At 40.8% G+C, this 27,801-nt stretch overlaps 2 protein-coding genes across 2 annotated transcripts in view; both read left to right on the forward strand.

Moving 5' to 3' along the window:
• The first annotated feature begins 1,135 nt into the window (after nt 1–1,135).
• On the forward strand, nt 1,136–16,369 carry ctcf (CCCTC-binding factor (zinc finger protein)). The gene is made up of 16 exons (XM_083917248.1): nt 1,136–1,260; nt 6,589–6,769; nt 6,889–7,031; nt 7,257–7,355; nt 7,969–8,148; nt 8,890–9,099; nt 9,198–9,360; nt 10,472–10,642; nt 10,761–10,894; nt 11,200–11,320; nt 12,836–12,985; nt 13,103–13,263; nt 13,883–14,065; nt 14,167–14,299; nt 14,397–14,654; nt 15,424–16,369. Exons 2-16 carry the CDS (start codon nt 6,601–6,603, stop codon nt 15,669–15,671), a joined length of 2,523 nt encoding a protein of 840 aa, XP_083773374.1. The 5' UTR covers nt 1,136–1,260; nt 6,589–6,600; the 3' UTR covers nt 15,672–16,369.
• Nucleotides 16,370–19,994: 3,625 nt separating this feature from the next.
• Nucleotides 19,995–27,801, forward strand: part of carmil2 (capping protein regulator and myosin 1 linker 2) — a gene marked incomplete at its 5' end in the record, with an annotated part of 54,386 nt that continues 46,579 nt past the window's right edge. Inside the window, 7 exons of the mRNA XM_083916941.1 lie at nt 19,995–20,022; nt 23,021–23,124; nt 23,741–23,791; nt 24,407–24,466; nt 24,685–24,806; nt 25,468–25,565; nt 26,446–26,516. Coding sequence (XP_083773067.1) covers nt 19,995–20,022; nt 23,021–23,124; nt 23,741–23,791; nt 24,407–24,466; nt 24,685–24,806; nt 25,468–25,565; nt 26,446–26,516 — 534 coding nt within the window. The remainder of the gene's footprint in view (nt 20,023–23,020; nt 23,125–23,740; nt 23,792–24,406; nt 24,467–24,684; nt 24,807–25,467; nt 25,566–26,445; nt 26,517–27,801) is intronic.

A 27,801-nucleotide genomic window follows, 5' to 3' on the forward strand; every position in this document is an offset into this window, starting at 1 on the left:
GACAGCAGCAATCTGAAACAATACCTCTGCATCCATAACACATCTCACATGGTTTAAGTGCCTCAAGGTTTGATAGTAACAGATGTATAAGACATAGACAGAGATGAGATACTTTATTTAAGAATGAAGCATGTGGAGCAGTGGAAAACCACCGCCGCATACCATATATTTTTTTCCCACAATCTTGTTTAATTGTGCAGCATTGGAAACAAAGCATTTTATTCTTCTTTTTTTTCTAAAATATATTTCCAGAAATTCTGGTGTCAAATATATACAACTATTAAAATGTGTTTAAAGATTGTCTCCTGTGCCATTGTTTAATTATACAGCGAGCTGCTCACACACACACACACAACATACGTATTCTGGCTGTGATCTGCCCTAAGCTTCACCAGAGCAGGGGGGATTTTGTTTAGTTTGTGAGATAATAACAGGATGAAGATTAAGAAGATATGGTTAATAACTGATGGACGTATGTGATTGAATGAATGAATTTATTTTTGGGGTTATACATCACAATAAGCATAACAATTTGTGTGAATGTGCAACTGACAAAAAATGAACACCAGTCAATTTCACAAAATATAATTCACACAATCAAACAAAAAAGGAATATACTTTAGCCCAAGACTTAGTTTGCCTATCCTATATAAGTCATGAGTCTTATGGCATAAGATAACCCATTGATTGTACAATCAACACAATTTAAGGTTTCAATAAAGATTTATGTGAACTTTGTATTTCCTGGTCATTTTTGCACTCATATGACTGACAGGTGTGACTTCATGCTACACAGCAAGTAAAATGCTACAGTATAAACCACAATGATATGTAAACAGATGCTCTCACGTCATTTCAAATGATTCATTTTATTTAAATGGAACATGATTTGACTTGCTGCCACCATAGACTTTGACATTTCGAAGTGATTTTCTTTGAATAAAGCTCATATATCCGAGGATCCCGAAAGAAGCTCTCTCCCTAGTGTTGTGATAAATGGCCTTCAATGTATTCCAACGGGGCGCCCCTCCTGGCCAATCAGGGTGTCTGCAGCAGCTTCGACACCACCCCCCAGCGGCCGCACAGGCGCACTGAGCTGCCAACTGCCATTTTGTGGCAGAGGCTACTCTGCTAAAGCGGGAGAGGGATTAAAACAAACTGCGAAGAAGCCTGCATTTCCTCACCAGCCTATTCAACTTTGTAGCACAGACTCTCTGCTTTCGGTCGAGTTAAACGGGAAGAGAAACACACAAAGAACAGGTAAAGTATCACTACTTTTCTGATAAGGGGGGGAGTTTGCAGGATCTTTAATCGGCCTCTAGGTGTCACGATGGGGCTCTGGGTCCGGCCAGCTCGTCGGAGAGTGTTTGTCTCCCTCTATCGTTATTGAAAAACCCGTCAAAATACGTTTAAATAACCCAAGTTGTGATAAATGTATGCTCACCCCGCTGTATTTTACACGTATCTGTGAACATACCGTCGAGGATAACTTAATAATACTTGGACGGTTTGGTTGGAGAGTTTAGGCCGAGGCGTCCATTTTCTCTCTTTGTTTCTTTACAGCCTCGACGACATGAAACTGGCGGGTTTAACTTCTCACCACAGCTAATGTAGCATGTTTGTGTTAGCAGGCCAAGTGTCACACAAACAAACACCCTTGTACCTAGCTAATAAAGCTATCGCATACAAACAACCATGTCGCATTTTATCCAATGTTACTATTTAGCGTGTTATAAGGCTAAACTCGAGCTTTATGTGAATAAATCCATGTAGCAGCTCACGCTAGCCAACAGTCAGAGACTAGGCCTTTCCCCACCCAACGTCCTTAAATGTTATGAAACAGAGTTCCCAAAAGTAAAAACAACAAGCATTTGTTATTGTATTGCATTTCACTGTTGACTGATATTTATATTAAAGTAAGTTCCGTCAGCTTTGCTCGTGGTAAATACATAAATACACAATACACGGAGACTGTAACGTTAAGGCCGCCGCGGAAACAAGAATGACGAGGCATTGACAGCAAAACGGAGATCACAGCAGCCACCGATTCACTCACAGCAAACACGCGATTTACGTTCTCCCAAATTCACCCATCTCCCGGTGTCCTGTATTGCATTTATCTTCGTTTTTTCCCCGTCAACGCGCTGTGGTCGGAGTTGGCAGTTGTTGTTGCACCCTTCGCCCGCTTGTCTCTTATTCTAAGCCCACCTAGAGCATCATAGCCACAGAGATATATTATAGCGGAGAGCTCCCTCTACGATTCGGCTTGGAGAGCTACAAAAATACCGCCATATAAAATGCAGTGCAGGCTGCTGACAGCTGCCCCGGCTGGGCGCTCTGTATCATTGCTCTGTTGTGGTTCATTTGTAGTAATGTTACCATGAGACAAATGGTCTATGAAGGCCTTTATTAGAGCCTCCCAAGCTCCCACCATTTAGCAACATTAAATCAGGTGGACACGGAGCCCTGCAAACTAACAGATGTTATGTTTTGTCCCAAACACGACAGTGCAGCTGCTACACTCCTTGTCAGTATGTTATACAGTTTACATTAAGCACCTCCTTAATTTGTTTGTATTCAGTCAGTTAAGACCAGAGTGCAGCTGTGATGAGCAACTATTTTACACCATTTCAAATACTTTACACACACCCAGAGTCCATCTTACCAGGTACTTTGGTTGTTAATGAGCGGCTTCATCCATAATATGAGCCATGTTGCTTTTACAGGCACATACCTGTAAATGATGCAGACAAGGTCAAAGGGTTAAATTGTGAAAAGGTTACCAAAGCACTTCTTTTTTTGAATTTTTGTGTGGATATAAGTTGTACAATGTTTTCTACCTGTTCATGAAATCCTCATGCAGTTGTTTTTAACCACAGATGTACTAATTATTCTTGAACATAATCATACAAGATCAAAATCACATAGATCTTTATTTGAGCCTACACTTTTGAATATTATATTAATATTAATGATTATTATTTGTTTTATAGAGCTGGAACGATAAATCAGTTAATCTATTAGTTGTCGACTATTAAATGAATCCCCAACTATCTTGATAATCGATTTGAGTAATTTTAAATCCCAAATCTCCGATTTCAGCTTCTCAAATGTGAGTGTTTTCTCATTTCTTTACTTCTCCATGACCATGGCTCTGAGGACACAGTGAACAAAATGTTTCTGACATTTTATAGATCACCTAACTAATCGATTAACTGAGAAAATTATCCACAGATTAATTGATAATAAAAATAATTGTTAGTTGCAGCCCTATTGTTGATGTCTTGAACATTCGTGCTTTATATACACTATATGCAAAATATAGTATAAAGCAGCTCTACCTAATAAGTGAGGACTGAATGCAGTGTGCTGTGTTAGAAAGACTGGAAAGAATGTATTATGTGAGCATATGTTGCATGACCTTGTTCACCACTTCACGTAATGTCACTTTGTCATGCCGGTATGTTCAAGAGGACTGATCTGTTCTCAGCTGCTGAGCTGCAGGAATAAAAGAGAGGAGATAAGCTGTCGTGGAAGCACTTTAAAGTAGGGCTGGGCGATATGGAGGAAATCACAAATATATTGATATTGCAACCATTGGAGGTTTCACAAAATATTTACACAAGCTTTTTGACAGATAGTCATCACAAGTTTGGATATTATGGCCGAGGAAAATTTAGTAGTGAATACCAATACAATCCACGATTCTCTATACCCACTTCAATCCCACCAACAAAACAATATATCCCTGTATTTAAAAACACACTGATATTTCAGGATACAGATAACGAGGATAACACGTTGGATATGTTTAGTGTTAGATTCTATTTGCGGTGTTAGCTGATGGAAACTCGACTGAAGCAGCAAGTCTGTTGTTCCTCTGCTGTTGTTTTTTTTTTCACATAAAGCTGGGCTGGTTATAGTTAAGTTTACTGAAATAATCCCGGGGTCCGCTGTGTTATTGCTAACATTCGGCTCTGTGAAAAACAACAGCAGAGAGCTCAGGGTGAGCTCTGAACGCCGTTTGCCATAGATGTACGTTGAAGATAGAGGCTCGCCGCGGTTAAAACAGTCAGTAGAACAGATGTTGGCGTATACGCTGCCCCCGTCAGTCCGGGAGAATTGCATCCCCAGTACCTGCTGCACTGTAGAATAACAATAATCATGTTTTTAGATCTTCATTGGGAAAATGTATTTGATGTGTAGTTTGATTTTTTTCAGTTAGGTCCATGGGGGGCAGGGTGTATATCCTATACTGCGGCCAGAGGGTGATATAAATGTTTTGGATTCACTTTTGGGGAACTGTCATGCCGTCCATCTTTATATACAGTCTATGATGATGACTAAGTGGATAAACACAAATAAAAGAACCGCTAGAACAGTCTAGTAAGTTTACTGTAACCGGTTAAAACAAGGAAAAGACAATATTACAATATCCTAAATCTAAAGATGATGTGAAGTCTCATGTCACAATATCAATATATTGCCCAGCCCTACTCAATAGCAGAACCATTGTTCCCTCTTACATGTTTACAGTCAGGTAGAAGCCTGAAGCCTAAGGTGAGCGCAATAATCTTGAACACAACAGTTGTCAGAGATGTTTGGGCTGTTAAAGTCACTATGTCTGTATGTGTAAGTGCAGCTGTATAACATTTCCCTCCCTCCCTCCCTCCCTCCTTCAGGTTGACAGGGACAGTCAGGTAGCAGACATTTGATTCAGCAAAGCTCAGGGCCTTCAGCTGCAAAGCAAGAGAGGGATCCCCTACCACAACCCTGCAGGCCCAGTCTACAGAAATCATGTCAATCAGAGTCAATTTTTCGTTGCTGTTTCAGGTAACACTAGTAGTGTTAAGTGCCAACAAGTTTAAAACAATGGGTTGTTTGTAATATGTCATACTTGCCACAGACATTCCATCAAACAGCCCCTTTTATCCAAACTCACAGGTCAGAAGTCAGTATTGAATGGTTACTCCGTGCAGCGAACCCATAGACCCCTGTAGACAACATAAGATGGCGATCAAAGAGACTGATGCTGCGTTTCAATAGTGGTTCATCACGCCCTCGTTCACTTCCCCTTGAAACTTGCCCTCAAGTGTCGTTCCAATAATCTGAATAGTTGAAGTGAACTCGGTGAGATCGACCCTTGGAGGGCTGAGTGATCGCGTGAACGATGGTCAGAGATGGATATCACCCACAATGCATTGCAGTTATGCATTTGAGGCAAGAGAATACATCCATGGGTAGATGGCAGTAATGTACGTAAAACTCTGTGATTGCTGACCACTAAAGAAGAACAATATTCATAAATAAAGCAACTTTTTTATCATTAAAAGAAATTCACTATCTGACATGGTTTCTGTATTCAAGTCTGTCCTCTTACATGTGTGGGAAGTTCGCCTATTTAGCAGAAAGTTTCTTAAGAACTCTTTTACTGAAAATGTCTAGGTGCAGTAAGTATTTAGTCTACTTAGTTTATAAATCTTCACTTGTGTGGTTTCTAATCAACACTATCTGTAAACGCATGGAATAAATGTTATTTTGCAATATATCATAGTAATAATAATAATGATGATAATCATTATATAAATCACAAACAGAAGTTTCTTATTCAAAGACGGATGCAGCTGTTTACAAAGGGCAGACGGCGCCGACGTATTGCAATCATCTGTAGAAAACGCCTTCATTTCATTAAAAATGAGTCTACATGTATTTCTGATTATCTGTAAGAAGCAGCACAGCGCTAACCCTGCACCTGGGGGATCCATGATAGTTTGGGCTGAAGTGAACGAGGGCAGGTGCGTTCCCTTTCATCCCCTGCTCCTCTCCCCGTCCAATTTCCCTCAGCTCTCAAAGTGGCCTCTGTGTGACATATGCTGTTACGTAATACCAAGGGCTGAGGGAGTGAAGTGAAGGAGGGCATGTTGAACAACTAATGAAACGCAGCATGAGATTCAAAGTTGAACATGGACGCTAAGCTCTGTTAGCCAGCTCACTGCAGGTGGATAGTAATAGTTCGTCATCATGTACGTAGCTTGTATTTGGCGTCTAACTCTCAACATAACTAACTTTTAGTTAGTTAGTTAGATCATTTGGATCTTTGGTCAGACCAAATTACTGTATATGAAACCATATTTAGTATAGAATTAGCATGAAATGCAAACGCCTGTGTTTAACCCTGCTAAGCACAACGTGAAACAAGAATGACCTCGTAATCAGGCACGACGTCAGGGTAAGGGTTAAGCTCCATGATGGGAATGTAACAAGTTGGTGTAATGTGACGAAAGGGTCTGCAGGTTTATATTACAGGTCATAACACTGGTTAGTTCATTCTCCCATGCTTTTTTTGAAGACCCTATTCAGTTAGCTGTTACATGATGGGTTGCAGAAAAGAAATCTACATAATCTTTCTGTCTAAGCATCTTTGAGTACTGAGAAAAGCGCTATATAAGATTGATCTATTATTTTTATTATCATCAAGACTGAACACTACTTTTATAAAGAAGAAATACTCAGCAGGCCAGATGATGGGGAGGAATGTCATGCAATGCACGGCTAGATAATGTTTGTTACTGTGATGCCATATTTCAGTTCCTACCCAGCATGGACGTTGGGCCAACAGAGGGTGTAGGTGTGGTGGAGGTCCCCGCCAAAGACTTCCCCTCCATCCAGGCCGTTCACAGCCAGGATGCCATGGTGGCCGACCTCCTCCAGCAAGCTGCAGAGGCCGGGGGCGTGGTAGAGGGACAAGCAGGAGTCATCCTGGAACAAGGTTCTTATATGTAAAAAGAGCACTGAGATGTAGATTTCTATTGCAACTAGAAGCAATTATTGCATGTTTTTGTGGAGAACGTGGTTAAATGTTTTATTCCCAGCAATGTTATGTTTCAGGTCACGGGGACGGAATGGTAGCAGCCACCCAGGCCCAGCAGCTGATGGAAGCTGGGGTGGGGGTTGGTGTGGACGGTGGCGCAGGGGTTGAAATGATGGTTATGGACTCACTGGATCCCACCCTGTTGCAGATGAAGACTGAGGTAAGATCACTGTTAAGAGCTCTGTGTTTGATGTGATCTGATAGTTGCCCAGTCTGGGCAGGAAGCAGCCATGATCTCACAAGAATGTTTTATTTGTGCTGATTACGTTCTGGTTTTAAATTATAAAAATCAGCTATGACTGAGGAGCCCTAACATGCCTGCTGGAGTTTTTTCTTTTGCCTAAAATTTAATGTAGCAGCCCATTAAAATTAAGTTGATTCCCAGGTGATAGATGCTGCAGTCGGAGGATCAGGAGGGGTAGCAGGTGCCGCTCACCAAGCAACTGTAACAACAGTGGACCAGACTCAAATCATCACACTGCAGGTAGGTGCTCTTTTGGCGCCATTTCACATCATCCATGCAGTTATTTCGTCTTTTACAGGGTTCAACATTAAGCTTGACCCAAAGCCCTGGGGTGACAGAAAGTTACTCCGTGACCACCAAATATCCCCAGTAGGCGACTCTGCGTTTTATCAGCCCTCCTCTGTTGTGTCTGCGTTTACACTCTTGATGCTACTTGTGAATTGATGGAGCCGCATAAGTTACCTGATATGTTTACAAAGAACTTGAGTTTTCAAATTTCAAAGATAATTATATGTTTTTATTCTGTTTATTTCTGCTTTTCATTTATTTTAGTGTCAAAGTTAAGAAATGTGTAAAGTTGCATTAAATTGCCTTTTCTGTTTTGTTTTTATACACGTTTACATTTGGGCCACAAAAAAATACTCTGGTCATCAAACGTAGGGGCTTGGTGGCCCATGCATCTAGCATCCATTTCTTTGTTATCCATGTTGCAGGGGAGCTGAATTCCTAAGCTGTCTGTAAGCTTTTAAATTCTCAGATGGGTTGTTTCAACCATCAGGTCCTGAATTAGCCTTGATAGATATATGTAGATTCCCTGGACCCGTGTGTTTACTTCAGGTCTCTTTGTTCTCAGGTGGTAAACATGGAGGAGCAGGCAGCTCTGGGGCTAGGGGAGCTCCAGCTGGTCCAGGTGCCTGTTTCTGCCACCACCGTGGAGGCCCTGCAGCAAGGCACTTTTGTAGACACCACTGCTATGCCAAAGGACGGAGACCCGGTCATCTGCCACACGCTGCCGCTGCCTGAGGGCTTTCAGGTATACTAACCGTCATTAACACTCATGGGCAGAGTTTTAACTCAAGCATATAACATTAATGAACATTTGCAGCTACATCACTTTTTAGGGCCCTGTCAGAAATACACTTTATTACATAAATCTGTTCACTTCACAGTCAATATTTTGAGTCCCTTTTATGTAAGGGTCATGGTTGGAATCTTTCCAGAAATACATTTGTAAGACTTCCAACATGACTCAAGTCTGAATTGAATGGCATCACATTAAGGCCACACAAGGTAGAACAATAGATGCTTTTTCTGCCTCCTTAAAGCACAGTGATATATTTATCACTCAATTATCATCTCTTGTGCATAAAGAAAATAAAACTAGTGTAATAAATGAAAGAAACACCGATTTTTAAATAGCTGAGGGCATGGACGGCTGAAAGTGAGAAGCTGCTCGCTGAATGCTTTTTTCACTGCTTTTTGCTAATTAAAAAAAATATTGTTGTATATTTCACAACAGTGCACTCTAAATTTCACTGACATGTAAGTATGAAATGGGCTTTTGTAATGGAGAACAGAGCTGCAACACATGCAGTCTGAGGTCGACAAACTCAGTAGGGTACAGTAAAGAAATTACTGGCGTTTCAGCTTCAATACCAATGTTCATAATTCCATAATCTCTCTTTTGCACGTCAGAACCCCCAGTAGAAAACCGGAGACAATAAGTTGTCTTAAGTGTTTAATTGACTAAACAATTAATCCATTTGATGTGTAGGTAGTTAAAGTTGGAGCTAATGGGGAGGTGGAGACAGTGGAGCAGGAGGAGGGAGGAGTAGTCCATCATGTGGAGGAAGATGAGGAGGTGGCGAACCAGCTGCTGGAACAGGGGGAGGATGAACCCATTCAGCCCCAGAATGACGACTCACACTGGGCTAAAGACCCAGACTATCAGCCCCCATCTGGAGCTATCAAGAAGTCCAAGAAGGTAAGATAGTTGTGCGGTAGCAAGCCTTGTGTGTTATGTTGACATCTTTAACTGTCATCAGCTTATGATGAGGTCTAATGACTTGCTTTTTTTTTCAGGGTAAAAAGAGCCGTCTGCGTTATGCTGAAGGAGATAAGGATATGGATGTCAGTGTCTATGACTTTGAAGAAGAACAGCAGGAGGGCCTTCTGTCTGAGGTCAATGCTGAGAAAGTGGTGGGCAATATGAAACCACCAAAACCCACTAAGATCAAGAAGAAAGGTGAGACACTTCTCTTTGCTTGTTTCAGGGCATTATGGGGTGGGAAATGACACCATGAGTCACTGTTTGTGACGTTTGATTTGGATTGGCTTTATCGTCTATTTTTCTCTAAATGGGACAATCATTTACAAAATGATCATCATGCTGTATTGAGAAACACTTGAAACTAGCGATTGAGACCATAAGTAGTAATATGTCAAGAAGGCTCATTTTTCCATTGACTTCTAAACAAACAGACTTATTTTTGGGGCCATGTAGTCGCCTCCTGCTGGACATGAGAGAGAATGCAGGTGTGAGGCACTTCAACATTGGCATCACTTTTCAGACCTTTTTTTTCTATTATTTTTTTACAGTCTATAGTCTGCAGAATATGTCACAGACAAAAAAAATATACTTCTTAGCACTTCCTGTTTCCTTTTCAAATTAAAAGCCCTCTAGTAGTTGACGGAATCCCTTCATTTGTTAACGCACGGGTTTTATTGGGAAATATTTGCAGTGCTGTGTTGTGGAAAATGCGCCTTTACCCTGTTTTATAATAATACAAATTACATTTATAAAGAAATAAAACATATTGTTAATTGCCATTATTAAAGGCAAATCTCATCTGTAGAAAGAAAATGCATCAGGTATAACATGCCAATAATGCCAGTAACAAAGCAAAATGTAACATCCATCATATGATGTACTTGCAATATATGTACAGAATAACATTACATACAACATTAGTTGCAACACTAGAAGATGCACAGAAGAGGTCTGGAATTATTGGTGTTTTTCATTATTTAATTATTTAGCTGTTGGCCGTTTAATTCAAAAAGGCTAATATGATAATTCAGTTTTATTGCATATCAACTTTTAAGTGAAATTGTGTCATAATGAAAACACATATTTATTGATTCACAAATGAACTCTGCTCAAATTGTAATTGAAAACTAATATAACCAGTTATTGAAGTTATTTTGTTTTCCATGTGTTAAGAGTTCAGCCTTTTGTTGTGTTCCAGATGTGATGTTTAGCATGCTATTGTTTGTATCATAACCCCATAGCCACTGTCTCAGTTAAAGCACTGTAATTGAATGTGAGGTCTGTGTGTGTCATTGTTGTTTGTCAGGAGTGAAGAAAACATTTCAGTGCGAGCTGTGTAGCTACACGTGCCCTCGACGCTCCAACCTGGACAGACACATGAAGAGCCACACAGACGAGAGACCTCATAAATGTCACCTGTGTGGAAGAGCCTTCAGAACGGTCACCCTGCTAAGAAACCATCTCAATACACACACTGGTATAAACCACCACTTATCTTAAAAACATTAAATGAGACCACAACAAGTAGTCGTTTCAGAGGAGACAGAATTTTTCAGTATCATGCGTTGATTTTTTTTTTTTTTTTTTTTCTGCAGGAACTCGTCCACACAAGTGCACAGACTGTGATATGGCTTTTGTGACTAGTGGAGAGTTGGTCCGTCATCGACGCTACAAACACACACATGAGAAACCCTTTAAATGCTCCATGTGCGACTATGCCAGTGTGGAGGTAATACAAGCTCCTGACTTCTTAGTGTTTTTGAAGTTTTACATAGTTGTGTGTATAACATTTGTTGCACCAATGTCCCATCCAAGAGTGAAGAAGGGTAAATGATACATTCACAGTTCTGTAGTCAGTAGCATTGGAGGGATGACGTTAAAATGTGTTTGTCCAACAAGTTAATCCACACTGTTTCAGAAAGTATATCTAAAAAATACTCTGCATGTCAAATGGTTACTAACTGTCTGGCCTATATAATGGCAGGATTATTGTTCTGATATGTGATTCTGTATTTGGGTGTGGATGTTGTGTAGGTGAGCAAACTAAAGCGTCACATTCGTTCCCATACTGGGGAGCGTCCATTCCAGTGCAGTCTTTGCAGCTACGCCAGCAGAGACACGTACAAGCTGAAGAGACACATGAGGACACACTCAGGTAAAAGTGACACCGCAACTGTTTTTCTATTATTATTTTTTAGCTTCATTACAAAATGATTTATTCCAATCAAAATGATAGGTCATTTGACTTTCTGCTAAATCCCTTTCCTATTAGTTGTCAACTATAACCAACTACAGAACTATCATTTTCACATGTAATAAGAGAAAATACTGAAGGATGCAGGATTGTTTGAATCAATACTTTTGTAAACCATACATTGTGTTTCATACCTCTTAGGATTCTTTTGTATAAATTATGTGGGATCATAAAAATTAATGAAAACACTGAATAATAATAATAAACCTTTGTTATAAACAGAAAAATACATCCAAGCACCTTCTGAATTTACATTTCTCCCTTTGAACTTCATTCAAATTAGACAGAAACAAAATGAAAGTCTTTCCATTGTTCCAGCCAGGGGTGTAGTGGTCCCTGGAGAAGTAGGTATACTCTAAATGTTTGCTCTTTTTTAACGCAGCCCAGAAAAAAAACCTGTTTTGGAAACAGACATGTAAGACTACTCTATTTAGTTTACAAAAAAAAAACACCAGTCGTATTTGCTCATTGTCACATCATTTCTGCTCATTCAAGTCATTCAAAAGTGTAACATTGTCATAGTCAGTTTAATTTGATTTATCAAGTCAATAACTATGGAGCACTGTCACCTTCAGGGCTCCGTAAATTACACAAGATGTAGCTGTAGCTTGTCCGTGACTGTCGAGCCCTGACATGTTATTAACATAATTTGCAAGGTCCAGCAATACAAAAAATGGGCCCACGTCTTCATCCACATTGTCCCAGGATCATAGGCTGTGGGTGTCCACGTTGGTACCGGTGAAGCATCGCTAACATTAGCTGAGCTGCTGGCTGATGTTAATTCGCGAGGGCGCTTACCATTATTGAATGAAATGTATGGATAGCTCGCTTCATCTTACCCGTTCATCACAAAAAGGCAAATCATTTCAAGTAAACTTTTAAAAGTAAATTTGTCTTTAGCAATATTTACTTCGGCATGACCCGCCCTTCTCTGCCTCCAATTTCCACATTCGTCTCATCAGTAAAAGCAGCACATACTAGCCAATTAGAGCCACAGTAGTGAGGGTCATGGCTTCACCATCCTAGGAAAAAAATGGGCACTTTGGCTCGCAGATACTACTGCATGTTGCGCTTCTAGGGGGATTCAGAAGTGGGTATACGCAACGCTGACTGAAAAATAAAATACCCGTGTATCCCTTGGACTACACCACTGGTTTCAGTAATCACCAACTCCGGTTTGGTTGAAATCGGTCCTTAATTCACTGAGTACGATGTGAAAATATGCCTGCTCTAAATGGTGTCTGCTGAGATGCTCTCTGTGGGTGCGAAGTGGCTGCTCGTTCTTCCAAGGCAAATCATAAAATTACAATCATTCCTCAAAAACAACAACCAGTGATGTACTCAGCCATCGCTGGTAACTGATATTTCTGTAATCATCCAACCTTGACTTGTGTACGTTTTCAATCTTTTTCTCAGGAGAGAAACCTTATGAGTGCTACATCTGCCATGCCCGCTTCACCCAGAGTGGAACCATGAAGATGCACATTCTGCAGAAACACACAGAGAATGTGGCCAAATTCCACTGTCCACACTGCGACACTGTCATCGCACGAAAGAGTGACTTGGGTAACGTAAACACACACACACGGAGTGTAAACTTCCCAGACAGAAAAGAAAGTTTACTTCGCCATGGTGTTTGATTCCCCTAATGTGCTCTCTTTTGTTATCTGTGTGCATCTCCAGGTGTCCATCTTCGTAAGCAGCACTCATTCATCGAGACCGGAAAGAAGTGTCGTTACTGTGACGCCGTTTTCCACGAGCGATATGCTTTGATCCAGCATCAGAAGTCCCATAAGAACGAGAAGAGGTTCAAATGTGACATGTGTGACTACTGCTGCCGCCAGGTGTGTCCAAACAAATATATTTTTAGTTCCACGAATAAGGGATGGGAGTGAGGGATCGATTCCTTGAGTAGTCCTCCTTCAAATTAAGTTGAATGGTAAACAAAGACTCAAGTTTCTTGGTGTACGCAGCACCTCTTGCTTCTGCGCTTGACCGGACAAACAAACACCTTTGATTTTTGGAACCGGCTCTTCGCCTCGCCATCAGAGAGAAGTTGTGCTACATGACAGGGTTACTGTGCAAGGCCCAGACGACTAGTTCGAAAATAAAGTGACCGAGACAGTCAACAAGCGTCTTGACGGTGCCTGTTGGACTTCCTGATGCGTTGCATTCTAAAATTAGATTTGTAAAAACGAGTACTTGAATGGCCCTCGAGGAATTGTAATGAGTGTAGGCCTGAATATTAAGTGTGGGTCACCCAAGCCAGTACTATTTTAAAAGTAAAAATATTTAACTTTTAAAATCGGTCATTAACAGCCAACTGCGCACTCTGGCGCAGTGGTGACTACCCCCGACTCATGCTGATCAGCCAGATTGGCCCTGCCAATAGTTTTGGACGTGACTGTATGGTACTGTCCATGAATTATTTTTTAACTGTTTGTCATATGCTGCTTGGTCCAGGAGCGCCACATGGTTATGCATCGTCGAACACACACTGGAGAGAAACCATACGCCTGCAGCCAGTGTGAGAAGACCTTCAGACAGAAGCAGCTGCTGGATATGCACTTCAAGCGCTACCACGACCCCAACTTTGTCCCCACCGCATTTGTATGCCCCAAGTGTAGCAAGACCTTCACTCGCAGGGTAACGACACTCTTTCTTCACACCTGAAGTGAACTCTTCAATGTGGGCTAATGAGTAATAAGTTATAAAAGTCAACCAACGATCTAACTTTGTTCCTGTAGAATACCATGGCTCGCCACTCTGAGAACTGCAATGGTGAGGTGGAGGATACCGAGAATGGAGCTCCAGCCCCAAAGAAAGGAAAAAGAGGCAGAAAGAAAAAGATGAGGAGCAGGAGAGATGAGGATGACAGCGGTGAGCATTTGACACTGTATGCAAGCGTGTATGGGTGTGATGCTGGGTTGTGAATAATTTATGTGATGTCTGTCTTTGTTGAATCTCTGTCGTTCAGAGGAGGATCACGTTGAACTGGATGATGGGGATGAGGATGGTGGTGAGGAATTGGGTGAGGGTGAGGAAGAAGCATTACTGCTACAGGAAGAAGAGGACGAAGAAAGCATGGACCTGGATCAGGCCCCTGCCGCCATCCCAATACCAGCTCCCGATGAGCCACCGGTCAAGAGGAAACGAGGCCGACCCCCGAAGAACGCCCCCAAGCCTCCAACACCCAATAAATCTGTCAGAATGGCTGCCAAGGCAACTGCTTCTGGTGAGAACACTGACACGATTTACTAGACAAGAAATTAGAACCGTTGATGTTGAGCACTTGGAATGGAAAACTGGATGTATTTAGTCCTGGGGTGGGGTGGTCAGGTCACATGTATGATCCTAAGTTAATGTGGTCCCTGTCAGTCATGGTCAAACTGCTGACGGAACTATCAAAGTATTGCAGCTAATGATAATGCCTGACTGAATGTTATTTTATTTCACTATCTACACAAACAAAGGTTATCTAAAATAGTGACTCATTAGGCAACAGCTTTCAGAAAGGTCGGTGTGTGCAAGAGTTGTTATTAAGTATGCCAGTGAACTGTAAAACTTAGTGAGCCCCCTAGATGGAGCTCTTGGTTAAAAGTAAAAAAAAAAAATAATGGACTCAATGAATGTGCTTTCAACCCTTTGTGAACATACAGTAGAGCAACATTCCATCTACGCTATAATATACAGCGTTTTGATTAAATGTCAGTTTCTCTTTGCAACTCTGTAAACAGCAGCAAAAACATTCTCTTTCGTTGCAATTCTGGCAAGATAAACATTAGAAATGGTACAGAAATGTGGCAGTGGTCGAGCATTAACCTTTCTTTAAGCTTTAATTTGCTTTGTCTGTCTCAAAACAAATCACAGATGAATTTTAAACAAGCAAAACATGACCTAGAAAGGGTATCATTTACAGTGCAGGTGTTAGCAGGCAATATTTTTTTTTTCCCATAACCCCTGAATGCAGCACTAAGTGTGTCTTTTGTTGTTGTGTGTTGTAGCTGCTGCCATCATTCAGGTGGAGGATGAGAGCACCGGAGCAGTGGAGAACATCATCGTGAAGAAGGAGGATGCCGACGCCTCTGCAGCGACACCTCTGGAGCAGGGAGTGGCCCTGACCGTGGAGGGGGTGGGGCTAGACGGAGAAGGGGTGGAGACTGTTGAGCTGGCTGTGAGCGAGGACGCAGCAGCGGCCGCCGCCAACGGAGATCTGACACCAGAGATGATCCTCAGCATGATGGACCGGTGAACTCAACACAGCCACACGTAGCCGGACTATGAGTAGATTCCACATCCTTGGCCTTCACCCCATGTACCATCTGTGTGAGCTTGTAACGGCAGCCATTTTGCCTCCTATGAAGTGGCAGCAAAAACATCTGTGCACAAAGAAGGGAAGCCGCATGTAAATACTTACAGTAACCTCACATCTATGTACAACTGCATACTGGTGTTTGTCACACACACACACACACACATACATACACACATATATATATGTAAAATACCAGATCCCACTGCGAACACCTGTCATCTCCCACATCATATACAGATATCGTCCAAGCTAATGACAGACTGCTCTCTGCTCTTAAATGCTTATTTCAGCTTATTTTCTTCTGAATGAATCACTGTGTATTTTGCTACTTGTTTCTACCCAAAGCCACATCCTGTGTCAGTCTCTACCCACACACTCTGCAGTTAATGTTCAGCTCCTCTCTATGTTGCTCTGCCAAAAGGAGACATTATTCGATCTACCTTTACCTTTCACTTTGAGGGTTTTTTCTGCTGTCCTGCTTGCTCTTCTTGCAACACTGTTGATTTTGCTAATTCCAAGCCTTTTTACGTGTGTATATATAGATATAAATGTAGTTTTTTTCCCTAATGAACGTAGTATATGGTACTTGAGTTTGTCTCTGACATACTACTTGCTCTTAGTCATATGATCTGTAACCCCCCCCCCCCCCCCCATACACACACACACACACACACACAAAGTATGATTTTCCTCCTTGACCTGTGTAAACGCATGGTCTATGTTGTGCTTTTATAGAAGGAAATTAAGTTCTTTATTCGTGAGGCTGAGGTAGATTCATTCAGATGAACTGAAGTCAGTGATAATTGTTTCATCCGTTTGACATTCACACTGCCAGAAGCCTTGTTCTAATGGAAACTTGCCGTCAGTCCCCCACTCAAAATAACGCGTGTGATAACCGCTAATGTATTTTCCCAGAACCGACATAGTTTTAAGGTGACTTTTAAAAAATTTTAAGATTTTGCATCTATTTAACAGAGGACCGTGTAGAAATGGGGACAACCCGGAACATTGTGGCTTTATGGCACGTGCTGTAACCACTCCGCTACCAAGGCGTTCCAAGAGATGAAGTTATTTTTCAACTGTAGTTGTGTGTTTGAACATTCCAAATACTTCAGTTAACGGGGAATTCTCTCTTTCTTTTTGAATCATCTCACTTGGAGTAATGGGCAGTAACAAACTCAAACATTGTTTTGCGAGATAATTGCAGCTGCTTTTCATTTTTATTTTTTCTTTCCCAGTTAATATTGAGCTTGAAACAGTCAGACACCTAATTGTGAATCAGTGTGTCACTGAAACACCCCCGCCCCCACATCAATCAACGATCAACTGTGGCAGGTGGTTTGCATGTAAATACACATTTTAAACCCTTTGCTTTTTGATCCATGGTGACCCTTTTTAATGTGTTTAATGGGTGATTTGGAGATGTGTTGGTTAAAAGGGACTTTGAAGTTTTCATTTGTTTGGTAAACATGTTGGTGCCTTACCTGGTACTTCATCTCCTGAACATGTGAAATGACCTCTTCATACTTTGCCTCCACAGACGAGCCCCTTAGCCAACCAAACACAACGGAACTATTCTGAACCACTATCACTTTTATGTCTGTCTATCTTTTTCAGTAGTACGACAGAAGCTTTGACTCACTGTTTTCTCCTTTTAACCTTTGTCAAGCTTGTTAGTTGTACCTGTAAATGCACAAGAGACGTTTGATTATCCGCTGAAGGACAAAACACGTTTGGCACTCATCTAAAAACTTCAGCTAGAGAATTGTATGTAATAACAAAACCGCCTTCTTGTTCCTTTCTGATCGGTTTTCTACTGTTTGCTGTACTGCGTTTGCCTCGTTACAGTCCGTTTCCATCTTCAGTCTGACTTTGCCTCCAGTCCACCACGGGTTTCTGTTGGGGAGGGGCGTTAGATTTCCTCTAACCAGTCACTAGAGACCAGCCCATCGACCTGGAACTAACATCATTTTCAGTCAACACCGATGCGTAGCCGTGTCGACACACTGGTTTTGCCGCGGGTTTAAAGGGAAACTGGTGCGGATTCAAATGTCTGGACCCTTGCATGCATTTTGTTACTCAATTAGGTGATCAGGAGGGCTGTTTGACACTATTGTCAGGCCTGGACTACGGTCGTGTCATCCCTGATATGCAATTTTTATTTAGAAAAACACAGTTAAGATCAGTTCAAGTGTTCATCAAGGTTAGACCAAAAATGATAAAATAAAGATCTGAATCTACTAAAGGTGTTGATTGTGAGACTTAACCACAGGTTGTGATGGTTGTTATGTGGCCTTCCTTTTATTATCGCTAGACATGTTTTCGTTGGAACCATGTCCTCTGTAACAAAACATTGGTTAGACGCCCAGTATTGTAAGAACTTCAGGCACAGAAAGATGGTGGCGCCATATTGATGATGAAATCAGTGCTCGTATATCAAAGTGACACTAAGAATCTTTCTGAAACATCAAATCTGTGACTGTCCTGCTGTGGGCTGAGATTTCATTTTGTAACACGAAAAAAGAACAAAATGTCGTTATCAACCAATCATGTTCTTGTTGTGCAGGCGGACGGCTGGAAGATGGATGTGTGACTGTTCTCATTGAAATAGCATCGTTTTTTTGCACATTGCTTGTTTGTTTTGGCAGAAGAATTGAGAGGAAGTTAAGACGCTTTTAAACACATTTCTGTTTTAAGACTTAGAAAAGAAGAAACCTTTGTCATGACATTTCTGAAGATGAGACACTGTACAGCTGATGAAAAATAAAATCATCCTAATGGGCCCATGACTGCTGCATGCTTTTCTCTCTGTTAGAGACACAGTTGTGTTACAGGATGTATTTAAGGTCTGAAAAGCCATTATACAGTCTATGCGACCAACGCGACGTAGTGTAAAAACCAAAACATGAGTCCCGCTGTTATTAAAGCCATAAGCGTTTAAAACTTCTGTGCTGCGTAAAGAAGACTTCTCTGCACTGCTGTGGACCACTTCATCATTCGGAGTTTCTGCGGTCTACATTTACTGTACAACACATCGCTGGAGCCGACGACGATATTCGCTTTCATACAATGCTTACAATGCAATGTTTGTTTTTGTGTGTGGGTGTTTATTATAACCCAAATTTGTTAAGGTTTGGTTTTTATTTCAGGTTCGCATTGTACAAATCTTTCCTGGCCTTTTGGAAACAAGTGGAGCCAGCTGCAAATGCAAACTTTGTCAGAATCTCCTCTGCCAATGCTCAGGTATCAGCCCACACAAGCTAAAAAACTGCTCGTCGATGAATTTCTGTTATTTCTGATGTATCTTTCTGCGGCCTGTCTCGGGGATCTAGCCGATCGTTTTTGATTCACCGGACCACCATTGACACGCTGTGTCAATAAAGCACGGGCATTTTTTTGTGGATCCCGATCTGTGGTAAAAACGTCTCAAAATTACGCCATCGTGAGAAAAGCAAAAAAGCTACGCACAAATGCAAAATCCTAACACAAACTGAAGCATATTTATTTTTAAACCTCAAAAATATTTCCTACAAATACACGTTTATTTATACAAATTTGTATATTTACTTGTATGTCACATTTTTATATTTGTATATGTGTATTTGTTCATTTATAAATGCATGCATATTAATATATCATTTGGATATGTTTTAATCTTTTTGAGGCAATTCTGCCTCCGTATGTCTGTGGTGTGTCTCTTAGTGTGGGAGGTTAGACGAGGTCCCTGACAGCTCTGTCTTCTATACGTTCACTACAATAGTGACTCACAACGTGGAACAGGATGTGTGGCTCTGAGTTCATGAGCAGAAAGGGTGATGTGTGCACGCATGCATGGCTGGAAATGAGAAAGTGGGTTATATGTAGCAGTGCATCTGTGAGGAAGAAATCTGATGTGTGTGTGCGTGTGTGTGTGCGCATGTATGTGTGTGTGTGTGTGTGTTCACACCTTTGGTATCTTACATTTCTATTTTACATCACTGCATTTTCTGATTTCTACTGCCACGTAACACCCCTCCTCTGGTATCTAGTCTTCAGCCAGCACTGCATGATTACAGAGTCATAGGATTTTCTTATTCAGATAGAAGTTATCTAGGTCTCCCACCATTGTCTTTTTCTTCTTGTATTGATGATGATGTGTAAAACACTCAGTTTTCAGTCAGGATAGTTTGCTTCTGTTGAAGGTAGGACTGTCGATGATCCCAGATTGACTATTAGGTGCATTTTTTTCATCAAAACCATTGTTTTATTGAAGTCAACAGTATGGACGCCATCTCTCAGGACCTGCGAGGTAAGATACACAGCAACATCAGTGCTCTGTAATCTCAGTGACAGTTTGAAGATATACTGTATTCACACCAGGTCCCAGTGTGTTTAAGTGGTGCTAAACTGATGCTGTATAATCCGACAGCCCTGTAATATATTCTACCTGAATGAAGGTGAATTGTATTGTGTTAGACTTAATATTACTGCTTCATTAAGGGAGCCTTAATATTAAACCATATTTGTTTAGTAGTTTCTGATATAAGACCCGCATAAATTGTGAGTTTATCCTGAATGTGTTTGTGATGCATTCTTTGAAAGAAGGAAAATGATTCCAGAGGAAAAGCTCTTTGGAACATTGGAACATTTGTATAGGGACTGATTGGCAGAGGGCATGGCTGTTACCATATCAATTCTGTATCACCTATAAGATTAAGGAAGTACATGTCACAATTTTACACAACATATATCCTACAAATCTATATTTTTTTAAATTCCTAGGTCTTGAAAATAAATGTAATTTTTTCAACAATGAACCAGATTGTTGACGCAAGTATTCCATAATTGTTTGCATTCTGATTTTTCTTTTTTGGACATTTTGGACTCGAATATCACAGTATGTATTTGGAAAAATGAACTGTGACATCAGAATTGGATGTAGAAATGTTATTCTGTATTTTGAACTTGAGACGTATAATATTGAATTTATTGTTAACAAATGTTATGTGCACAGATGTAAGGTAACAAAAATGATCCCCTACTCTCTCCACATCGAACTCTAGAATGATCTAAAGTCTCTCAAATGTATGGACTAAAGTATTAAAACTCTTTAATTCCTTCATATAAAATTAACATTTATATCGATACATACATACTGTATATACTGCATATATGGTTGGTTATACAGAAGTGTATTTATACCCAGATTTATTTATTTTCTTTTTTCAATGCATTTTCCATTGCAAATTTGATGTTGCCATGTCTGATTGGCTGTATATGTGAATTTGTTAAATAAAGTTTGTTTAAAAAAAAAATCCTAATTGTCTTTAAAGTTAAAATAGAACTTTTTCATTGAAGCGTGGAAAAGTTTTTGAAGCCGAACAGTTTGAGTGGATAAGTGCGAACAAACTGAAGAATAAATATGTCAGTTATTCATGTTGCATCGTCTGTGGGTTAAAGTCTGACTTCACAGACATCAGCTGGACTCGACAGAGTTAAGTCAAGCTTCTGCTGTTGCAAAGGTCAAATGTGAGTCCGTTTTTACAGCTAAAGGTTGCCCTCAGCCGACATCTGTGATTCCATTGTCACAGTCAGTGACACCAACTGATGAAAAGAAGGAAACGTGACTCACTCTGTGGTTCGTTCACAATGTTACAAACACAGCGGAGAGAGGGGATTCTTTATTGCTTTCATGAGGACCCACATCTTCTGCTAAAATGAGTTCATAAAGAGCAGCAGGAGCAAAGTGTTTGGCCTTCAGGTGTCCTCTGCACACATATGAGCGTGTCTCCATGAGCCCTGCTCTCTCTGAGCACAGAAATCACTTCATATCCTGCTGTAGAACATGTGGGAGTGTGGGATTTAACCATTCCCAGCCCAACATTTCATTTGTGTAAATAGGGGATCCACCAGTGTTGCATGAATGTGAAGCATTAAAGACAAAACCCAATTGAATGAATTGAAATTCTGTGCCTGAGAAATAAGATTGGAAATATTGATGATATTGTTCAGTTGTCAGTTTGTTCTCTGTGGTTTCCTTCATGACATCAAAGGGCCTTTCCTCTCACACAGGCTGTGTAACCGTTTAAATGTGTTTTCGAAACCACTTTGTTTTGGTGGAGGGGGGATTTTTACCTTGCACAGCAGCTGAATCTTGGGTGTGTTTACTTTCAGTTTACACATACAGTGAACAGGGTTAGTTTGGCTTGGACGGCCAGAACTACAGAAAATAAGTCCAGGATTGAAATACTGGACTAAAAATTGTAATGTCGCTGAAGAAAAGGGATTTTCAATTCCTCACAATGACACATATGTGTGTGTCATATGTATATATATATATGTGTGTGTATGTGTCATATGTATATATATATATATATATATACATATATACGTATATATGCAAAAACCCAGGTGTGTTCTTGCTTGGTTGGAATGAACACCTGCAGCCACAGCGGCCCTTTACTGGATCAGTTTGACACACCTGCACCCATCTCGTTTCATAGGATCTTAATACCTCCACTCTGGCTTTACTCATTTTCTTTACAGTCCCTGAAAGAAAAAAAGCTGGCAGGCCGCCGGTGAGCCCTCAAAATGTTAAAGAGGTTAATTAATCAGCATCTCATTGATCAACAGTGCAACTTCTATGATGCACACACAGTATTTACTCTGCCCCCATTGGTCTCCAATAATTCAGGCAATCCCATTCAAAGAAACGGACTTTTCCCTCCAAAAGGATTGTCATACATGGTGATTTGACTGAGATTCAAAAAGAAAGCGACTCACACCCGTCAGTCGGCAGCCGGCATGCCTTCTGTTCCCTCCATAACTGGTCCCTTCAGAGGTCCTCTTACATACACAAATAACATATCATATAAATAAAAAAAACTCCATTATAAAAGAGTTTCAGACAAATTATACAACAATAAAAATAAAGTGGTCAAATGTGACACAAACACTTTACTACTCAAAGAGTTGTCCAATCTTCCATCTAGTCTGTGTCACCAAGTCCGCCAAATGGAAAAGCTGTTGAAGCTCAACCTTCATGTGTGCTATACATGAGTGGGAGGTGTTATCCAGCAGCTTTCTCGTGTCATGTCCCCTCTCCCCCACTCTGACCCAGCTGGCCTAAATCTCATGGACATAAAACAACAATAACCTTAAAATCAACTCTTCCACGTCATTGTCTGGTCATGTTGGAGGATAGAAGATGATAAAGGTTCAGCGGTAGTCACTGTGACAGATACTTGAGTTTAGTGAACCCCTCCAGCTGATGGGGGTCCTGTGTGTCTCTGTGACCCTGTCAACAGATCAGATCTCAGAGCTGCTGAAGCCTCACAGAGTCCACGTGGTGACGCCCGTCGTTCTCAACCTCTCCGGTCAGCCGTGTGGGAGATCGGCCAACAGGATTGTGGTAAGTAATGGACAAATGCTCCTCGTCCGACAATAAGGACTTTCTATCTAATATTGAGTGTATTATGCTTATATTGAGCCAGAGTGCATATAAGCTGATACCTTTGGGTTAAATGAGCCGAAATGCGGTACTAAGATGTACATTGGTGAAGGAATGCTGTGTACAAGTTCAAGAAATTCTTACCCTTCTGGCATTTTGACACTTTTCTTTTGTAAGCATTAACTTTCATAAAATTCTCCTAATAAGCGCATGTCACACTAAAATGTAAAAGAAATCCCCCAGGTGTTAAAACTCACCAATATTCAACTCTCATATATCCGAAACTTCGGACTTCCCATGGTACAGGAATGCAGCATTTCTCTCTCAACACACGTGACATGTTTTGTGATATTGAGTTTGATTTTGGCCAGGAACAGCAGATCTAAAGTGCGTACCCAAATGACTTCAGGTGACACCTAATCATACTCGCTATTTAAGAGTCCTCCTAGTGGGCAGATTAAATGTTTTGTGAATACGAACCCTGTACTACAAAGTCAACATGCAGCCTCCATATTGTTCCTTGTCCCTGTCCGCCCCATATCTAACGTGTTGTCTCCTCATCATGTCTCTGTCTTAGGTACTGAGTCTATGGAGAGGTTACCTGCTTATAAACAAGCAACCTGTCAGGGTAAATCACAACTCTATTCAAACAAAACCAACTCCACCAACATGCGTTTCATCTCATTCTGAACTCTCCTTTGTCAAAAGATGAAGAATTCCACAATCGGGATGCAGAGGTGTTGAAAACGAGTTTTTTAGGCACTTTGCTCTAATTTTTGTTTTAATGTGAAATTTACATCTTTCAGCCTCAAACATTCACATGACAAACTGAGACATTAAGAGGTAAAATGCTCTCAAGTTATGGACACGCTGCTTTTTTAAAGGATTTATTTTAATAGTTATACAGCCCTGCAGATTGTTTTGGTGTTATGTGCAGAGGGTTTGAGATATTTTCCCTTGAATCCTTCTGTCAGCACAATCGGGATGAATCTAGTTTAGTTTCTGGTGCTCAGCATAAAATAAAGGCCAACAAAATATTTCCTGTTCACACGATCATTGTGTCTGGATGATTTTTTCACATACTCGTGTGTGTGTGTGTGTGTGTGTGTGTGTGTGTGTGTGTGTGTGTGTGTGTGTGTGTGTGTGTGTGTGTGTGTGTGTGTGTGTGTGTGTGTGTGTGTGTGTGTGTGTGTGTGTGTGTGTGTGTGTGTGTGTGTGTGTGTGTGTGTGTGTGTGTGTACAGGTGGAGAGCACTTTCAGCTACTTTGACATTTGCTCCATCAGCATTCACAGTCTCACACAGGTACACAGTCATAAAAAAACATTCATATTGTGTTGTAATATTTAATCAAGTTTTTTTCTTTTTCCGTTCCATTGATTCATCCTGTCTTTTAAAACAGAATAAAATAATCCAGCAATATATAGTACTTACTGTATATATATAAACAATAGGCCATGGCTCTTTGTTTTTACTGTTCTTCAGTGTTTTCATACATGCATGATGTCATGGGTGTGTTGCAGATTGTGTTGGAGACAGACACGCAGGAGCTGTCTTTCAGTGTATTGCACGTTAAGGATCTTGAGGCCATGGTCAGTCACTTGACCGCCTCACTGAAAAAGATCTTCCCTGATTCATCTCCAGGGTAGGTCTCACTCCACAGCCGGCTGCATGTCTCAATGAACACCATATTCACTTCATATTCTACATGCATAATTTGAATTTCAGTCTTCACATACTGTATTCCTCTTTTGGGTCTATATGCAGATGCTGAAATATACTTAAATGACTATCGGAACAAAATGTTAACATTTTACAGTAGTAAACATGGGTGAGAAACAAAGTAAGACCAAAACGTAGTGTGTTAGTAAGGTTTGGTTCCAGCTCGAGCCTCCAGAACAGCTGCAGCGCTGCAACAAACTCTGCTGGAGAGATGAACAGCATTCCTCCAAAACATATTCCCTCCTTTATTGTTTATGATGGTGGTGGAGAGCGCTGACTAACACCTCGCTAACACACTGTAGGTGTTCAACTGGGATCTGAGATCTGATGACTGTGAAGGTCATAACATGATTCCGTTCATCCTCATCAAACCACTCAGTGAGCCCTGTGACCTGAACGTTTCTACACTTATTTATCCGGTTTGTCTTTGAGTTGTCACCTCAAACGAGTGGGTCGGCATGATGACCCCATGAACTTTTTTTAGCACCGGCCTCAGGGCAGATGTTACATTTTGGCACAACATGATGTTATGCAAGTCTTTGTCTTGCTTTATGCCAGTATATTTCTTGTCCTTCAAACTTTAGAAAGCTGTTAAGAACGATTCCTCCAGATCTCCAGCAGAGACTCCTCACACTGACTGACCGGGTAGAAGAGCAGATTAGCAGTCAGCCTGGCCCCTGTGGTATGTATCATTTTACAGTATATGAGCTAGGGCTGTGTATTGGCAAGAATCTGGAGATATGATACATATCACACAGGGGTTAGAGGCCTCGGGACTAGGTGGAGAGATTATATCTCCACACTGGCCTGGGAACGCCTCGGGATCCCCCAGTTAGAGCTGGTTAATGTGGCCCAGGAAAGGGAAGTTTTGGGTCCCCTGCTAAAGCTGCTGCCCCCGCGACCCGACCCTGGATAAGCGGTTGAAGATGAGTGAGTGACACAGGGGTTACGTTTCAATATATTGCGATGAAGAAACGGGTATTGCGGGGCACATTATTTGGGTGCTACTTTGTTTCAAAAGTTGATGGAACAGTTCGATTTTTTTAAATCTAATTTTAGAAAACTGTCATTATAAAGAACACACCACAATTTGCATAAGTTGTTACATTGGTGTGGAAGAGTCAAACGGCTGAATATACATTAAAACACTGCTATCTAGCAATCACGGTTTAAACAACACTAAATTAACCATGGTCATGTCCATCATGTCCAAAATCTGACCAATTTTGGATCATTAAGCTGCCTTCTCGACAAGCTGGAGCAATGGATTGCTTAGGTTAAATTCATATGATACCAATATCTTCATTCTAGCTTTAAACTGAACCGCCTACAGCCTCTTAAAGACATATCAGAGATCGCCCACGCTCCTGTGGTCTCTGGGGTTGATTAAAAATGAATAGTGTTTTTGAGAATGAAACAGTATCAACAGACTGGTGTCTCCTCTGTTCAGCTACCATCACCTGTTATTAACTAATCAGATTAGTTATGTATCTAGTTGAAGTATGACTTCTGTAAACAGCAGATTATTACTCAGATGGTCATTGATACGTTTGTTGTCTCAGGAGGATTCTCTGACACCTATGCTGCTTTGTGTGATTACAAGGAGATTCCATTTAGAGAGGAGATTCCTTGGGTGAGTCACAACTGTTCTGCACCCTAAAATGATTTCATAGACCACAATGTGTACTGAACTGTACAAAGACCTATTTAAAGGTACAATGAGTACCATTCCCCATTAAAATGTCCCTATATAATGTTTTCTGTTGAGTTGTGAAAAAAGAAAGAGAAATCTGTCATTTTATTAAAGGTAATGGTGTGTTTTTAATTTAGTAGCCTGTCAAGCCGTCATATCCCTCCGGAAAAAAACGGAAAACGGCAGATATGATACCAGTAATTGTAAATCACAATGTGAATTTTACACAGTAACCACACAGCATAGGTTTTTCATTCGTTTATATTATTGACCCAGCTTACTACGATGTGCTACAATGATAAGCTACCAAGCTGATGCTTTTTGTAGCATTATAACATTAAAACAACATTCAACACATTCAAGTTATTTTTAGTAGGCCTTTAATTGTTTTGACAACAATAGATAATGGTGCTGGGCTACCGCACGATTGAATTCGCCACATAACATTAGCTACACAGTAGCTGTATGTATGGTCTTTTTCGGCAGTAATATACAACAAATAAGCCATCGAGACAGTTTTCTTCCTGTATAAACTATCAACGGAGAAAACCTGGAGAGTCGCTAACAGCCTGATGTGGCTAACACTGATTAGCTCGGGCAGTATGGTGAAGGCATTAAAACGTCTTTTTAACCACTAATACTGCTCAAAATAACACCAAACCTCTGCAGTAGCATGATAAGAGTCCCTACACATAAAACAAAGCACCAATGGGCTCCTTTCTTTTGGATTGACTTTGGTAATCAACTTAAATGGACTTTACTATGAGAGGAGCTGGTACAGGGGCCAGTTGGTAAGTCTCTAAAACACTCTTTTAATAAACTCTGGGTTCACTAACTACATTGTTGGTGTTTTGTTTTATGAGTAGGGAGTCTTCTCATGCTACTGCAGAGGTTTAGTGTTATTTTGAGCAGTGTTAGTGGTTAACAAAGCCGTTTTAATGCCTTCACCGTACTGCCCCGTGCTGATCAGTGTTAGCCACGTCTGGCTGTCAATGACTCCAGGATTTCTCTGTTAATAGTTGTTACTCCGTTGTTGCACCGAAATTACCCTTTAACTTGTGCATTAACATTTTTTTCTTCCTGAGTCACGCTAGATATATTTTGATGGCTAATGGTGGTTATTTAACAAAGAAGACAACAACTCCCATGTTCTTACACTTCTTCACGATGTCATCAAAGTTCATCTTTTGTTATAATTTTGATCTAGAGACCCCTAGTCACATAA

Source organism: Echiichthys vipera (assembly GCF_963691815.1).
Source record: "Echiichthys vipera genome assembly, chromosome: 7".
Classification (NCBI taxonomy): Eukaryota; Metazoa; Chordata; class Actinopteri; order Perciformes; family Trachinidae; genus Echiichthys; species Echiichthys vipera.